Source organism: Dermacentor albipictus, chromosome 8 (genome assembly GCF_038994185.2).
Source record: "Dermacentor albipictus isolate Rhodes 1998 colony chromosome 8, USDA_Dalb.pri_finalv2, whole genome shotgun sequence".
Classification (NCBI taxonomy): Eukaryota; Metazoa; Arthropoda; class Arachnida; order Ixodida; family Ixodidae; genus Dermacentor; species Dermacentor albipictus.
The window spans coordinates 128,716,779-128,734,748 of record NC_091828.1 but is presented as its reverse complement, the minus strand read 5'-3'; the positions used below and the strand labels follow the sequence as shown (position 1 = coordinate 128,734,748).

General features: G+C 45.2%; 1 protein-coding gene across 1 annotated transcript in view; it reads left to right on the top strand.

The window, feature by feature from the left end:
* The window catches only part of LOC135918925 (polycystin-1-like protein 2), a 58,096-nt gene that overhangs the window by 700 nt on the left and 39,426 nt on the right, over nt 1–17,970 (top strand). The window contains exons 2-11 of the mRNA XM_065452623.1: nt 577–671; nt 1,473–1,604; nt 3,027–3,379; nt 4,406–4,626; nt 4,859–5,043; nt 10,867–11,077; nt 12,285–12,453; nt 13,944–14,128; nt 14,600–14,869; nt 15,226–15,377. Coding sequence (XP_065308695.1) covers nt 588–671; nt 1,473–1,604; nt 3,027–3,379; nt 4,406–4,626; nt 4,859–5,043; nt 10,867–11,077; nt 12,285–12,453; nt 13,944–14,128; nt 14,600–14,869; nt 15,226–15,377 — 1,962 coding nt within the window. The 5' untranslated portion in view covers nt 577–587. The remainder of the gene's footprint in view (nt 1–576; nt 672–1,472; nt 1,605–3,026; nt 3,380–4,405; nt 4,627–4,858; nt 5,044–10,866; nt 11,078–12,284; nt 12,454–13,943; nt 14,129–14,599; nt 14,870–15,225; nt 15,378–17,970) is intronic.

The window sequence follows — 17,970 nt, the reverse complement described above, 5'->3', positions numbered from 1 at the left end:
CTGAGTTGCTCGGCTTTCCGAGGTACCCTAGCGTAGAGCGAGGAGAATGAGAGGGTAACAGGGGCTTGATTGTCCACAACCAAGTAGCCCAACTTCACACTCTCGTACGAAAATGAAGACGTGCAAGAACATTTCATCAGAGGAGAAAACAGACAGAGGTAACGAGAAGTATATAGATACACAAGCACTTCTTGTTATTGTGCTCGTGTGTTTCCTGCGCTGAACTTTTTTACTAACTTTCCCCAAGATACAACGCATTAAAGACAACGGGTAGCATTTCCAGATAAAATGAAGGTTAGCTGTTGCTTTGTTTTCTTTTGTTTTTTACTTCTGCAATGTAAATGGCTATCAATATTGAACAGCCTAACAGAGAGCGTAAAAAATTAAATGTGGCTGTTCTGTTTGGCATAGGTACTGCGCAAAGACAGGGAAATAATATTGTTGTCTAATTGGAATATATTGATCGTATACCACGTACTACAGCATTTTCATCGGTATTTTTTTATTTCGAGATATTGAAACGCATTTACCACGCCTTGCTTGCGGCTTTCATTTTCTCAATCCTTTTGCCTTCAGGCGTTGTGGAAATGTTCATTATCGAGACTGCCAAGGGACAGCTTCTGGCCAACGGTACGGGCAAAACACTGAAGTATACGCTCAACTTTCCTGAGGTGAGCACTGTTGCGTTGAATGAGTTGCGCACAACGTACACTGTAAAATAAATTACGCACTTAAAAGCGACAAAGGGTGTGAATGTGTCTATAACTTACCCTAAAAGAGTGTAAGAATATGAGTTGGAGACAGATTTACGCCCTTCTTTTACTGTTAAGGATGTAACTTATTTCACAGTGTACACGATAATGTGTGCCAGCGCCGCAGACTTCTCGCACGTCCAGAGAAATAACTCTCTTTGTACTCTGCAAAACAAAAGAAAAAAATAGTTACATGTTCACTGAACTGCGAGCAAAAGAGAGGGAGCGCTTAAAGAATGGTACTTCAGCTCTTCAAGCTGAACTAGCTCTTCAAGCCGGCGGTTTCTGAAGGCCTTCACAAAAATTTGGGTTAGCTTTTAAGTAACATTGTGCAAACACTCACTCGTGTGAATCCAACAAACAAATGAACCCAGAGAAGGGTGAAATTAATTGTCATTTTTATTTAAATATAGGAATAACAGGGTACAGTGTGAAAGAAATGAAATGCCACGCAATGGGATGGCCCAGCAGAAAGGAATACGAACACAGGCATCTGTGCTCGTCTTGCTTTTTGTTGTGCCGTCCCGCTGCGCGGTATTTCAAGATGTTTCTCATGTCAAAATACCAGCTAGCCCAACATTAAACTATTTTAAAATGAAATTTAAGTGTACGAAAAGACAACTTCCCACAGGTGGGAGCCTAACCCACATATATATTCGGATATTTCACTTATGTGATGTGTGCGGTTAATTCGCATTTCTCTCAATTCTTTCCATGCAGCCAGGCCAGCACGACGTCTTTGTATACGCCTGGAACCACGTGCAACACAGAACGGATCCCTTCGTCGTCAGTTTCCGTAGCATGGAACCGATTGAAGGACTGGATGTCTACATGAATGATACTACTCCCAAGGTAAGGCATATTCGGTCTTGTTTTGACTCACACGCACGCAAACGCTCTCAAAATGTATTCATCGTGGTGTTACGAGAGACACCTGAGTCTCAAAGGCATAACGTGACTCGAGGGCCGAAGTTCTGGAGCCGGAGGAGATACCGTTGGGGACGAGACACAACGACTGAACATTTATCTATTGAAATCCTAGGATCTTCTCTTGCGTAAAAGACCCGTCATCTAATTTCCCTGAAGCTGCATCCGAAGGGCGGGCCTCTGACCTTTTAAGGGCAGTCACTCTGGAGTTGTTTCAAAGTTTCTTCTATGCCACATGTGTTACAAGTGACACCGTCCGGCATACTAATTAAGAATGAATAGGCGGTCGTATAGAAACACCAGCTGTTTCTATACTAAAACTTTGGACAGCGGTAGGGCAGCACTTCAGACGCAGGAGGTTGTAATGGCGAAAACCTATCTGGGACAACTAGAACAGAGATTTCAACGCTTATTTTGTGATCAGAAATAACGAATAGTTCCCACTGTCGTCATCATCATCATCATCATCATCATCACCATCGTCTTCATCGCCGCCGTCGTCGTCGTCATTCGTGTGTCTGACAGGCCCACCCGGTTCATTATAGTATATACTGTGTCGCACATTTACATAACTCACGTCATTGTGCACAGTCGGTGTTGACTGCAATGAACTAGAAATTATGCATTTTTACTGATACGTAGCCGCCTATGTGCAATAAGCTAGCAGCGGAGGTTGCTAGAGGGCACCGGTTGTTAGCAATATGCTGTGTGCGATATTGGAGGAAATGCCGATTGACGGTGCCCGAGAGTTTCTGGTGGTTCTAAAGAACGCAGGGGATCGACATTTCATTGTAACAGAACCTTTTGATAACAAGAACAGCTGACTTCATTATGACTCTTGCTGGTCCAGGCCATGAAAGCTATCTAATTCCTGGTCTTCTGAACCGCTACCTAACAGTTCACTTACTTCAGGTGGTACTGGCACATGTCCGTCGTCCTCCGGCTCATCATCACATAGCTCGCTTTCACTGACGTCGGTTTCAGGCGTATCTGCGCAGAGCCAAGCTTTCTTGAAGCCAACCACTACCATTTTCACAGTGACAGAATCCGAGGCGTTGCTGAAAAATTTGGCTGCTTCGCCAAATCCCGCGTAGAATCCCGCTTATAGGTAACACCGTTGTGCTAGACGCAGCAATAAAATCGTGAGCAGAAACCACAATTTAAAATCCGGAAAATGTGGTATATAGCATCCGCCTGTCCGATACAGTCATTCGACATTCAGCAAAGCTGTATTCCGGCATAATACATGTGGGGCAACGGCGTCCCTTGAGTAAGACAACCACATGATGTGGCGAGCACGAGTCCTTAATTTTTATCAGCCAACCCTTGGCTCTGCCCCTCTTGCAGGACGAGCACATCCGCAACTTCATGGTGACCTTCGACCTGAGGGGCACCGATACGTGCGTCGTGGTGGACTACGGTGACGAGTCACCCAAGCGGGCCTACGGCTCTCGCTCCCAGTGCTTCACGCGATACCGGCCCGAGCAGTTCCAGTTCGAAGGAGACCTCGAGAACCCGCTCTGGCTGCAGAACGTCTACGAGCGCGGGTTCGACTACGTCTTCACCCTGCTGGCCTTCAACGACATCAGCGAGCAGACGAGTGTGCTCAACTTCACGGTGAACAACGAACCGTGCAAGCCACCCGTTATCAAGATACGCAACCAAGTTCTGGACCCTGCAAACGCTACCGTTTTTTACAGGTATGGCACCGCTTACAAGTTGCGGCGCAAGGGAATACTGAGCTTTGTTTCGAGTGCCGTCTGCAGTAACGATTATTAATTTTTTAATGATCGTAAAGCTATTGACTCTCCTACGGGTTGTTTAGGTTTATTTCGGAGTACGTTTTCTTGCGATGACTGTTTTTAATAACATCAGTGTTGCTAACGTCTTGATGGACAAAGTCGCTTTCTTAGAGAAAGCCTACAGAGAAATTTCAGTAGATTCATACGCTTCCTGTTAGTTAATGATGGTAGCTTATATTTGTACAGTCGCTGCGATATTGACCTGTATTCGGAGATGTTATGAATGAACCCGACGACGTTGTTCTGTACTTCTTCAATTTCATCTATTTTGTTTTAGTGTGTGCAACAAAGCCTGCCATAACTGCGTATATCCTTAGGCTAATACAGGACCCTTCATAAACGATGGTCTTCTATTTGCTGATTTTGGAAGTGTTAAGGAAGCTCTAAGGAGAAATTATTCGATCCGGTTTAGTAAATTAAGTTTATACAATACCGAAAAAGCCCCTGTTGCAGCGAGAGGGGGCTCGGTAAGCCGGAAAAGACGCGACCACGTAATACGGGTGGCGACACCACTTCGAAGTTCCCGCGTTAACTCGCAGTGACGTCATGAACTTGGATGGCGTCTGTTCAGGCTCGGGTTATTCTTTATCGGTAAAAATGGACTACATTGCGCTCTAATAGAGCCAAGGACTGAACATGGCAACTTTAAAGAATTTTTGCTAAGTCATAATGGTCAATATAGAAAGAAGACTGTTCGAAATGCGTGACGCCACACCGACGTTCTAGCGTGAAATAAAAAAAATGAAACTTTCACTTTTATTTTGTCTTGTGCTAATGAATCTATTATCACAAAGTTAACGAAAATGTAGTTCCGAAAGAACACGTTAATCAGTCAAAACTTGGTGCTTCTCTTCAGTGTCTCTTTAAGAGTCCAGAGTAGACTTCAGCGTTGTGTTTCAAAGCTGATCACGGGGATTTGCTCAGATTGCACCCGGTGGAGCTGTATACTTTCACGTCCGTCGAGTGCAACATCTCCATCGACGTGACGCGGGCCTGGGAGGCGTTCCTCATGAACGAGACTGGCGACCCCATACGGCAGATCGACTTGACCATGCTTGACTCACGCACAAAGTCGATGATCTTCCTTCCTGAATTCTTCCTGGAGGCCGGGCTCTACAAGCTGCGCTACAACGTTAACATGAGCGGTACGTCGACGGGATCCCGCTATACTATAGCATCTTTCCTTTGCCATATCTTTCCTTTAGCAATTAGCATGCTCTATATCGTTGAGACAGTGTTTAGTGTTATGAAAACCAGAGAACCTGAAAGAGCACGCGTCCACCACATTCTTCGAATTTCGCACAGTTTTAGCGAGAAACCTGTGACCGGTACCTTAGAATGTCACACGTGAATGATCGCCAACGTTTATGCTTTCAGCGCCGAGAGCCAAGCCACCCATGTTCCACAAGCGTTTCGCCGAGACCTACATAGAAATGAAGCCTTCGCCTCTGCTGCCTCAAATGTCCAACGGCGCTCAGTCAAGGATAACCAGGGGCTTTCCCCAAACACTCACGCTCAATCCAGGCAACTATTCCATCAACCCTGACGACCCCTCTGACAAGGTAAACATGGAAGCCTCTGTCATTCGTGATCCCCATTTCTTGTCATCCCTCTTCTTCGGATCAATATCAAAAGACACATATACTTGCGAAATTCGCATAGAAGCACCAAATGAATAAAAGGCTAGAGAGGAAAATATAAGAGTAGTTGGACCCCAATTCTATTTTAAGAACGAGTGGCGGCTATCGCCCGAATGGACTTTTGGCATTGTTGGTGGGACATAGTAAGTGGCATAAAGCACTCGAAAATAGAAAGAATGAAGAAGGTGTTGTGTTCTCCTACTTCGTCCTCCTCTTTTCAAGCGCTTTATGTCTATTACTTTATAACCAGATATACTTTGCAAAATTGTGCGAACCATGTAGCGGAAATGAGAATTTTTATGGAAATTGAAGCGTTCATTGCCTGAAAGCAGTGCGGTTTTCTGATAGCCGAGTTTAGGCCACACTACTGAATTTTAGGCTGTACGTATAGCCATTCTGCTGACGATTTAAATGTCGCGCGCACTGATGGTCGCCAGGCGTGGCTCGCATCTTTCACGCTCTCTCATGCTGTCTCATCAAATCGCTGTTATCCCCTCTCTTTTTACAAGTTATTTATGTTGACAGCAGACGCATTGTTGTCGAGGCTATTGACAAGGTAAACGTAAAGAAGTGCCTGACAAAATATCAAGACCTCTCCCTTGAGATAACGCAACATTCAGAGAGGCAAAAAAAGGAAAAACAAATCTTGTACAATAATTAAAGTAATCCAACTGCATTCCATAAACAGTCAAAAATTAAATTATCAGGTTTTACGTACCAAACTCATGATCTCATTATGAGGCACGCCGTAGCGGGGGAATCCGGATTAATTTTGGCCACCTGGAGTTCTTTGGCGTGCACGTATCTAAGTACACGAGTGTTCTAGCATTTCGCCCCCTTCGAAATGCCACCGCCTTGACCTAGATGCGATCCCTCGACCTCCTGTCTAGCAGCGCAACAGCAAAGCCACCACGGCGAATCATACACACTCACAAAGGTGTTTCTAGTGCATGCCTGAACGCAGGTAGAGCAGCGATTGTGCTGGCATTCGTCACTGCATGGTGACGAATGATGAGTAGGCGGGAGGCTGGAGTGAGTCCTAGTGATTTCTATATACAATATATGAAAATCCGTGTGTTTATTTCCTCTACTAGCTGGAGATAAACCCCCACAGAAAACGATTCGAATTACTGGATGATATCATCATCAGCCTGGTTACGCCCACTGCAGGGCAAAGGCCTCTCCCATACTTCTCCACTACCCCGGACATATACTAATTGGGGCCATGTTGTCCCTGCAAACTTCTTAGTCTCATCCATCCACCTAACTTTCTGCCACCCCTGCTACGCTTCCATTCCCTCGTAATCGAGTCCGTAACCCTTAATGACCATCGGTTATCTCCCCCCCCCCTCATTACATATCCTGCCCATGCCCATTTCTTTTTCTTGATTTCGACTAAGATGTCATTAACTCGCGTTTGTTCACTCCCCCAATCTGCTTTTTTCTTATCCCTTAACGTTACACCCATCATTCTTCTCTGCGTAGCTCGTTGTGTCGTCCTCAATTTAAGTAGAACCCTTTTCCTAAGCCTCCAGGTTTCTGCCCCGTACGTGAGTACTGGTAAGACACAGTTGTTATACACTTTTCTCTTGAGGGATAATGGCAAGCTACTGTTCATGATCTGAGAATGCCTGCCAAACGCACCCCAGCCCATTCTTATTCTTCTGATTATTTCAGTCTCATGATCCGGATCCGCAGTCACTTCCTGCCCTAAGTAGGTGTATTCCCTTACCACTCCTGCTCTCTTTCGAGAGTGTTAAACATTACTTCAGTTTTCTGCCGATTAATTTTTAGACCCACCCTTCTGCTTTGCCTCTCCAAGTCAGTGAGCATGCATTGCAATTGGTCCCCTGAGTTACTAAGCAAGGCAATATCATCAGCGAATCACAAGTTACTAAGGTACTCTCCATTAACTCTCATCCCCAAATCTTCCCAATCCAAGTCTCTGAATACCTCCTGCAAACACGCTGTGAATAGTATTGGAGAGATCGTATCTCCCTGCGTGACGCCTTTCTTTATTAGGGTTTTGTTGCTTTCTTTATGGAGGACTACGGTGGCTGTGGAGCGACTATAGATTTCTTTCAGTATTTTAACATACGGCTAATCTATACCCTGATTCCGTAATGTCTCCATGACTGCTGAGGTTTCGACTGACTCAAACGCTTTCTCGTAATCAATGAAAGCTATATATAAGGGTTGGTTATGGTCCGCACATTTTTCTGCAAGACATATAGAGAGAAAGGCAAAGGAAAGACAGGGAGATTAATCAGAGATTATCTCCGGTTGGCTACCCTGTACTGGGGGAGCGGAAAGGGGATGCAATAGGTGAGAAAGAAAGAAGGATAAAAAAAAGGCAAGAAAAAAACCTAAGCACACACACGCACGTACACACGAACTATTTCTGTGGGCATTGTCACGCAACCCGCAAAGGCATTCCTAGTCTTACGCAGTGTCACCGTACAGTCCTGCTCCACACAGTGTACTGTCACAATTTGTCAGAAAGTCCCGTGTCTTTCAAGTATCGCAGCAGCGCCTTCATAGTGGATCGCGCTGATGTTCGCGTAGGCCAGGTTCCAAGGATCTTGTTTTCTTTCATTGGGCGCTTGTCCAGTTTGTCTAAGGTGGCTGAGAGGACAGTTCTTTGTGGGTTAAAACGAGAGCACTGACAAAGAAGGTGCTCGATCGTTTCCTTGCACCCGCAGAAGTCACACAGTGGGCTCTTGGCCATTCCAATAAGGAAAGAGTAGGCATTTGAAAATGCTACTCCAAGCCATAGACGGATAAGAGGGGTGCAGTCACGTCGTGGAAGCTCGGGCGGAATATGGAGTTGTAAATTAGGGTCCAGAGTATGGAGGCGTGCACTTGTGAAATCGGATGAATTCCACTGGGCTAATGCCAGGTCACGCGCAAGTGCGGCAAGTTTTTTCACTGCGTCGGCTCTCGAAAGAGGAATGGCAACGCAGTTGATGCCGCGTTTTTCTGCAACCTGGTTGATAGTGTGAATATGATCTATTGTTGAGTAGCCTTTACGGAATCCTGCCTGGTCCTTTGCTTGACAGAAGTCTAAGGTGTTCCTGATTCTATTTGCGATTACCTTAGTAAATAGTTTGTAGGCAACGGACAGTAAGCTGATCGGTCTATAATTTTTCAAGTCTTTGGCGTCCCCTTTCTTATGGATTAGGATTATGTTAATGTTCTTCCAAGATTCCGGTACGCTCGAGGTCATGAGGCATTGCGTATACAGGGTGGCCAGTTTCTCTAGAAGAATCTGTCCACCATCCTTAAACAAATCTGCTGTTACCTGATCCTCCCCAGCTGCCTTCCCCCTTTGCATAGCTCCCAAGGCTTTCTTTACTTCTTCCGGCGTTACCTGTGGGATTTCGAATTCCTCTAGACTATTCTCTCTTCCATTATCGTCGTGGGTGCCACTGGTACTGTGTAAATCTTTATAGAACTCCTCAGCCACTTGAACTATCTCATCCATATTAGTAATGATATTGCCGGCTTTGTCTCCTAACACATACATCTGATTCTTGCCTATTCCTAGTTTCTTCACTGCTTTTGGGCTTCCTCCATTCCTGAGAGCATGTTCAATTCTATCCATATTATACTTCCTTATGTCAGCTGTCTTACGCTTGTTTATTCACTTGGAAAGTTCTGCCTGTTCTAGTCTAGCTGTAGGGTTAGAGACTTTCATACATTGGCGTTTCTTGATCAGATCTTTTGTCTCCTGCGATAGCTCACTGGTATCCTGTCTGACGGAGTTACCACTGACTTATATTGCACACTCCTTAATGATGCCCATAAGATTGTCGTTGATATCTTCAACACTAAGGTCCTCTTCCTGAGTTAAAGCCGAATACCTGTTCTGTAGATTGATTCGGAATTCCTTTACTTTCCCTCTTACCGCTAACTCATTGATCGGCTTCTTATGTACCAGTTTCTTCCGTTCCCTCCTCAAGTCTAGGCTAATTCGAGTTATTATCATCCTATGGTTACTGCAGCGCACCTTGCCGAGCATTTCCTCATCTTGTATGATGCCATGGTTAGCGCAGAGTAGAAAGTCTATTTCATTTCTAGTCTCGCCATTCGGGTTCCTTAACGTCCACTTTCGGCTACCCCGTTTGCGGAAGAAGGTATTCATTATCCGCGTATTATTCTGTTCTGCAAACTCTACTAATAACTCTCCCCTGCTACTCCTAGAGCCTATGTCATATTCCCCCACTGACTTGTCTCCAGCCTGCGTCTTGCCTACCGTGGCATTGAAGTCGCCCATTAGTATAGTGTATTTTGTTTTGACTTTACCCATCGCCGATTCCACGTATTCATAGAACCTTTCGACTTCCTGGTCATCATGACTGGATGTAGGGGCGTAGAGCTGTACGATCTTCTATTTGTACCTCTTATTAAGTTTCACAACAAGACCTGTCACCCTCTCGTTAATGCTATAGAATCCCTGTATGTTACCAGCTATTTCCTTATTAATCAGGAATCCGACTCCTAGTTCTCGTCTCTCCGCTAAGCCCCGGTAGCACAGTACGTGCCCACTTTTTAGCACTGTATATGCTTCTTTCGTCCTACTAACTTCACTGAGCCTTATTATATCCCATTTACTGCCCTCTAATTCCTCCAATAACACTGCTAGACTCGCCTCACTACATAACGTTCTAGCGTTAAACGTTGCCAGGTTCAGAATCCAATGGCGGCTTGTCCGGACCCAGAGATTCTTAGCGCCCTCTGCTGCGTCACAGGTCTGACCACCGCCATGGTCGGTTGCTTCGCAGCTGCTCACGACTGAGGGCGGGGGTTCAATTGTTGTATTCATATAGGAGGTTGTAGCCAAGTACTGCACCAGGGTGGCCAATCCTACTCTGTTGAGGGAGTGCGTTACCGGTTCTGGTCACCGGGATCACGCCGCACTCCAGACCTCTTTATGCAATTTAATCAATACGCGGATTTTTTTTTTTTTGATGGTGACATAAGCCTTCTTTTTTTCGCTTTCTCTATAAAAAATAAATGAAACAAAGGAACTAAGCCTACAGGCGCGCTGCATGATTAATCCCCTTTTGCTTCCAATTATTATACCAATAAACACCAATAATTAATTTTCACTGCACTTTGGCATCTCTGTCCAATTTAAACATGTTGCAAATGGCCGTATCTTCAAAAGCAAACATGTCGGTCAAGAACAGAAGCATGGCCGAAGAAATTTTAGAAAAGGAATCAAGTGTAAGACAAAAACATGTTTTGCATATACCAGTAAAATCAGGGGCAGCCTGAATGCAAAAGATATCAAGCATTCAGTGCACCGTACTGTTGTCTCTTCTACTTGTTTTAGACCTTAGCACTGTTGCATAATGTTACGAATGAAGCCGAAGCCGAAGCATCGGCTGCCGCTGAAGCTGCGGAGGTATTCAAGCTTTCTCAGATCCCGCTGTTCTTAACATGTTTACTTTTGACAATATGTGTCTTTCAGATATTTATACGACTAGAATTTAAAATTAAGTGTGCCTCACATATTTATATCAGTTCACATTAGGTTTGAGGTGTGCTTTTATGTGACTTTGTTGTACTTGAGCTCACCAGTTAGACGCACATGTAAGTGAAAACGCGTAGCCGGAGCCATGTGAGAGTGACAACACGTTGTCAATACCATGTATTACAACATACTTTTTTCGTGCCTGTGCAAGTCGTAAGTGCCGGTTTTCTTTTTTTTTTCTTTCCTGCGTCTGCCCTGTGCCGCAGAACTTCAGCGTGACCTGGTTCTGCCGCCGGGTTCCCAACGAGGTCATCAACCGTACCGTGCCGGACGACGAGCAGAACGTGACGGATCCCCTCTACCACCGGCTACGCAGCCTCGACAACATCACGGCCAAGGGTCACGACTTCGACGTGGCCGGCTTCCTCGCGGCGGAGAACCTGGAAGACCGGGGCGGCTGCTTCGGCACAGGCCCAGGTACCGATGCTTATGTGCGAGGTTTCCAATTTTTTCTAACACGTTTATTTTAAGTTTGAAGCCCGTGAGGACGACTGCCTACGCCTGAATAACTATCTAGACATTTTTATTATCTCTATGTAAATCGTTAGGGCTGCTTGAAAAATGGTGGGTTATGTGTATTGGTGGGTTATGTGTATAGCAGTTTTACTGCACAGTATACATGAACTTGTACAGGTTTTACTTAACGCGGGTATGGGTCGTTTCTCTGGGGCTTTTTCTTTTCTTTCTTTTTAGTGGACATCGTATGTTTGTATGTTTGTAGCGTGTGCGCGCGCATATTTATGGGAAAATCGGTAATTACAAGCTCTTAGCTGTCTATTAGGATATAGCAGGCTCTAATGCAGCCTATATTATTATCTGTGTGCAGATAATAACAACGACGATGAAAATGTAGACACACGCTGCTCTTACAGTTCAGTGCTTTAGTTGCCCGTCAACGGGCGAGCAGACAGTACAAGACTCGTCAAAATGTTACGGAAAATGAACTTGAAACGGCTACATCAACAACGGTTTCGTCTGGGCTAACTAGCTCGTGTTAACTGTAGTGCACAGCGTAAATTTTCAATCAGAACACGAAGGAGACAACATGACGCATGGTTCATGTCTCCTCACTCACGTGCTCTTGGTAAAGTTACGCTGTACGCTACAGTAACTGGGTACACTGGGTGGACTTTATTACACTTTGTGTGCACTTGCTAATATTGTGCATTCAATGCACTTTAACTGTCCCAAAAAAAACACAAGAATATCGGCCATCAACTCGTCGACGGGTTTTCATTCCAAAATGATTCGCGAAAAGAACAATGAAACTGGCCCAGCAGCGCCGAGTCACTAATTGCACTAAGCAGCTTCACTGCAATTTAACCGTTCGTATGACTTCGAAATTCCAGCAATATAACCCGACAAATGTTTACGTAAGCAATACTCAAGTTTGGTCTTCACTTAAACACCGCTATGCAGGGCGGTGCGCACAGGTGTGCCATTTATTATCCTGTATCTTAAAGCCATGATTACGCTTTGGCTACGCTTAGTAAGGTGCGGTTAGGCTTGGGCTGCGATTCAGCTGTGGTTAAGCGCAGGTTAACCATACTTTGTTTTTCTGTACATACGGTCCTTGCGAGGCGCGAAAGTGAGATTTCAGATTCGCCACTTGCCCTCTCCGCAGGCCGGATCAACATCACTGGCGGAGACCTGGAGTGGAGCACCATAGTGTTCTACAAGCCTAATGCCACTTACGAGATACTGGCCAAGCTGGAGAAGCCAGACCGTCCACCGTCTTGGGGAGCCATACAGCTTGTGCTTATGGAGAAAGTCCCACCTTCCATCAGTGTTCAGTAAGCGTTCTTGCGGGGTTCTAACCCTGCTTCGCTCTCGGTTCGCAAGGTCACGTGCGTTCGCTCTCGCTGAAAGCCGAATACAGTAAGTTCCAGTTTTATAGATGGCTGTCCCTGATGTCACGCTAACCACCCTGTTGGCATCTGCACAGGTTTAGTTATGTTTGACATTCGAGGGATAGAAAAAATCTCAAAATTCCACGTTGGAGGACCAGCACGCTAAGAAACTGCGTTTGTAGGCATCTCGCGTGTCGTTTATATTATACCGTGATTCTGGCGCAGACGCCGGCAGCGTTCCGGCGGTGTATCTACGACGTTGAAGGAGGTCACCCGAGGCAGTTAATGTGATACAACGACGTTAACCCAGCCGACATGTTAAAGGACCAATGCGGTGAGAACGTCTTTGACGTGCCGTACAAGTTATCAACTGATTACGACAAAAAAGGTTTTAACCCTCCTAAACACACGCTCCATTTCGAATACTTTTCTTATATTCGTAGAAGATTAAAATAAAAATTCTTAAATTATGGGGTTTTACGTGCCAAAACCACTTTCTGAGTATGAGGCACGTCATAGTGGAGGACGCCGGAAATTTCGACCACCTGGGGTTCCTTAACGTGCACTTAGATCTAAGTAATAAAAATTATTTTATGCCATCATCATGGTGCGTTACTATGGAAGTTCCTTGACTTAATTTTTCCACTTTTCATGTTGAACTGAGGGTGCTACAAGTCTACACGAAACTACACGAAAGTGCTTGCACGTTTTCTTGGCGTTTCATTAGTGTGTTAAATTAAAGACAGTGTCCGCGTCTTGCCACTGTCTTTCGTCCCTTTTCGTGCGCTAAAAAACCTCAGTTATGGAATACCAACACGCCCTAACCTACGCTCTTTAAGTTACAGGAACTACTCACATAAACCACGCTTTCGCTCTGACAGACTATTCTACCTGTGAAACAAAATCTGTTCATGATTATGCGTTACCGTGACTCAGGTTCTAAAAACGTATGAAAAGGTAGACGAAACCGAGTCTTTAAACATGAAGCTTAAACGCCTCTTTTGTTCAGTTCAGCTTGAAAGGCTGAATCATGTGAGTGTTCTATCACATCTTATAGCCAGCTAGATATCTGTTAGCAATAATTTGAGCTTTATCTTTTATTACATGGAAGAAAACCAAAAGTTAGGCCTCTTTAGAGCCGAATTATCCCTATATCACAAATAGACTACTCAAGAAATAAAACAAATAGAAAGCAAACACTATTGTGTCCACGCTAACATGTCACGTGCATGCTCGCACGCAGGAGGTATCGCGTGGGGCACAAGCACCAGAATCATCGTCTTATACTTGGGACGAACAGCGTATAAGCGCAGAAGCCGACATAAGTATTTTCGTCCATAAATACAAAGTTCAGCACACTTCAGAGATTCCGCTCGTGCACTCGTTTCCTGCGGCAGCAGCAGACAGACGGCAAGGTGAACTACGCTACGCAGGTGCCAGACGGAGAAGCTGTGCTACCCCAACGACCCTATCGGCCAAAAGATCAACCCTGTACGCGTGGGCCTCATCGGGCTCTGCATCGAAAACTGCGACGGGGAGATGATCTATAACTGGGAAGTGTTCGGCAGCGACAATCTCACAGAGGTGTACCTGGAGGATGCCAGGGACTACCTAGTCGGTGAGCAGCACTACTGCTTTCCTTAATTCCTTTCCTTTCTTTTCCTACTACTTTCCTTAATTTTTCCTCGTGCGAACGAGGAAAAATTATGAAAGGAGACGAATCCAATAAAGTCTACGTCGACTTTCTTGCATTCGTCTTTATTCGCTACACGGTTTTTCTCCCCCTGTATAAAAACATGCACGAACTCGCTCAACTTTACTCTGATATTATGTTAGCAGAATATGTGAATGAAAATCACCATCAGAACATTGGCAATAGTTCGTGAATGCTCTATAACGGTCTGAGCCATGTGCTGGATGCTGGTTGTGCGTAAAGTTCATCTGTTAATTTCAGAAGAAAGAAAAGAAACCAATGCGAGAAAGAAATAGTTCATTTCATTCTTATCTTTTCACTTGCCCCTGTATACTTCTATGTAACCACTTCCATGTCCGAATCATTTTTTTTTCTTTTGACGACCTCCATGTGCAGGCGCCACGGAGCAAAAGATGGCGCTGTCGGACGACTTCTTCAAGGTGTACTATCCGAGCTTCGGCGACTTCGTGGCTCGCCTGACGGTGACCAACCAGTGGGGCGTGAGCGGTATCTCGGACCTGTTCCTGCACATCAACAAGCCTCCCGAGAACGGCATCTGCTCCTTCGAGCCTCAGGAAGGGCGTGCCCTCATGGACAAGTTCAAGGCGTCGTGCTCGGACTGGAGCGACCCCGAGGGACTCGACATTGAGTTCTTCGCCTTCTGGGGTGAGACGTGTGTCGCCGAATGATTAAAAAGAACATTCCGCTAATAACCATCAATGATGATTGTTAGATATAGCGTTGGCTTCTTTGAAATCCGCTATAATACCGTCGAGTTGCGAATTCAGAACAGGACTTTCTTTTTATTAAATATTGAACTGTCGCAAATAAACTAACGCACGATAGATGTAATACGTAGCTTTCTATCAGAATGCTGCTTACGCAGCTTGCCTTATCGGTTGCAATTACGTCGGCAGTCGCTAAGCTAGGCTAAGCCGTTACAATATTGTGAGAGCATAACCAGCCTCGATACCCGTTAAAGAAAAACAGGGCTCACTTTCTTCTCGCTGGAAACCTTGCAGTACGCAACGTGGCCAACGGGGCGTTGACATTCCTGACGTACGGTCCAGACAGTGAGGTAACCCTCGTGCTGCCCTACGGCGAGTACCAGGTGGGTGCCGACGTCAAGGACAAGGAAGGGGCCACCACGCGCGTCAACATGACCACCATCTCAGTGAGTGTTTCATTACTGCTGCAATGGGAGGCTCTTCTTTTAATGCATGAGCATTACGCGTTTCAAAGTGGAATAAAACGTGTGCGTATGAAATGTGAGGAACCGGTCACGTGAGAAAGGGGATGAGGATGAGGGACAGGGGATGACGAGAGCTTAGACTGATGGTGGTCCGGAGCAGACCACTGTGAGTTGCGCTTCGGAATGTGGTGCACGCGGTTTCATGGATCGTGGACTCGAGATCTCAAAGAGGTGCGACGTAATGCTAATGCGTTCCTCTTGAATTTGCTGATGAATCGCCGCTTAACTTCTTTCTCGTGCGTGCGTGTGTGTGTGTGCAGTCACTATGCGGCATGTTTGGTCCAGAAGACGTCTGATAGGTGTGCGTGACACTGTGCTGCATCATGCCAAGTGCACTCATTAGGGAGATTTAGCTTTTGTGCACTCAAAGTAAGGAGACAGATACCACTAGGTGTACAGAGCAGCGCGAGAAGGAACGAACAAAAAGCACTACAAAAGAACGCGAGCAAGGCGTTGGTCTTTAGGTACGCGATGCCGCTTGGAGACTTCTATTCGCTTCCATCAAAAACCTTATTCTATACACACTGTGCAATCTGCCAGATCTTCAAAGAAAGCGATATACACTCCTCTGGCTCAGATATGCCTGAGTACGTTGGCTCCAAAACCTACTTAAAAATCAAACACAGTGGCTGAGTAGATGAGGTTCTGCTGCTAAATGAAAGATCGCGGTTTCAAATTTCATACGGGGCACTATCCAAAAACGTTCGGGAACTCCAAATAAACTGTATGCGACCGTCGTATGCAACTTATACACTGTTGTATGCGAACGGCCTTGCAAGGTTTCCCGTTAAGGAACTGCCATCGGTCAAAGCTTATCTGGAATCTTCGGCGATGGAGTCCATCATAGTTGGCATATGGAATCCCGCATGTGAATTTATTTCCAGAAACCTGCACTAAAAATAATTTGCGGGCTATTGCGACATCTTACAAAAGATGTTATACAGATTATTTGGTGTTTTGGTATCCCTCAGATGCCAATTAATATCTTGCATGCTTTCACGCACACACGCACGAAAATGGTAAAATCACCCCTTGCGGCTACTCGTGCGTCACTTTTTCATATTTCGTGGGTTTTCTTTGGAAAAAAAAAACATTCACGAAGTGAGTATTGAGCAACAGAGAGCTGGCTCGGAAATTTTTCAGAATCGCCAATTTTTTTTTCATTTACACTTTTCCTTTGACTATTATTATATGAGAAGTTGATTATTTTTTACTAACCAATTATGTCATAAGGCGAAATACAAAATATAGTCTGATTTCCTCCAAGTTACGGAAAACAAAGTTACCTTGTTTCTGTGCAGCTACGTGACACTTGTATATATATCTTGACGCGAAAGCGTCAAATGGCCTGTTTAGCGAAAATGCCGGCATCTGTAGTCTGGACAAACTAAAAGCGGAACCTGAATTCTCATTGGCTACTGCGCCACTTCAAGAGCGTGCCTCGACGGAGTAGAGAGGGCGAAATGGAACACGCGCGGCCCGATAGCGCGCCAGGTGTTGCGTGAAAGGAGAGGGCATCACCGCGACGCCACGTCACCCTCGCTCTCACTCTCGGAAGCCTGTGTTATCCACGCGTTCTTTGACCGCGCAAGCTCTCTCTTGCGTAGATTTTGATTTGGCCTCAGTAAGGCCAAATCGAAACGCGCCAAGCCAAGTGTCTCAACGCGCTTGCTTTTATGAACTCCGCGAGAAGTTCATAACATTAAGGACCGCTCAGCGTCATTCGATTGGACATTAGTGCTTTCGCATTCACAACTCATAAGAAGTGCTTAGGTGTCCTCTGTTTTTTCTTTATTTTATTTTAGCACAAGTTACATGGCGCACGCAGTATATAACAGCCGAACAAATGGAAGCTTGAACGAAATCGCCTGCGCTCTCCTAACTGACATCAATTTTCGTGTCGTACCTTTTGCATGTATACACATGGACGTAAACGTGTCAAGAACAAAAGCGGTAGGAGCGATTACAACAGCGAAGCATATTGCGCACGTGGTCTAAGCCATGAAATGTAAGCCACAACATGTAAGAACATCATCTGTTTGAAGAAAGCCTCCAGCAGGACGGCACCACCCATTATTATTTTACGCCTTGCTTCCAGTCTGGGCTGTTTTTGCCAGCGCCTTGCCTCGTCGTATAGCCGAAAACGACATTTGGCAATGCCGCTTTTTTTTATTAACACATATTAATGAGGAAATATTGACATCATCATATGCTACCGGCGGATAATCTTTTTCAGGTAGGTGGCATGGGAGTACATCACATGCCGTCACAAAGATAAAAGGGTGCATCATAACATGACATATAATAAATTGACTCATTATAAGCATCATAAGTACTACAGCTACAGTACAGATACACAGAATGTCACTGAAGAAAAATGTGCACCATGAAATCACACGTTAGAAATGTTGCAAACACTGCAAGGGCTTAAGAGACACCTAAACTGCCACATGAGAAAAAGACTCATACAATGTACTTTGCGCAAATGTGCAATGCTATTTTCAGCAGGCAATAC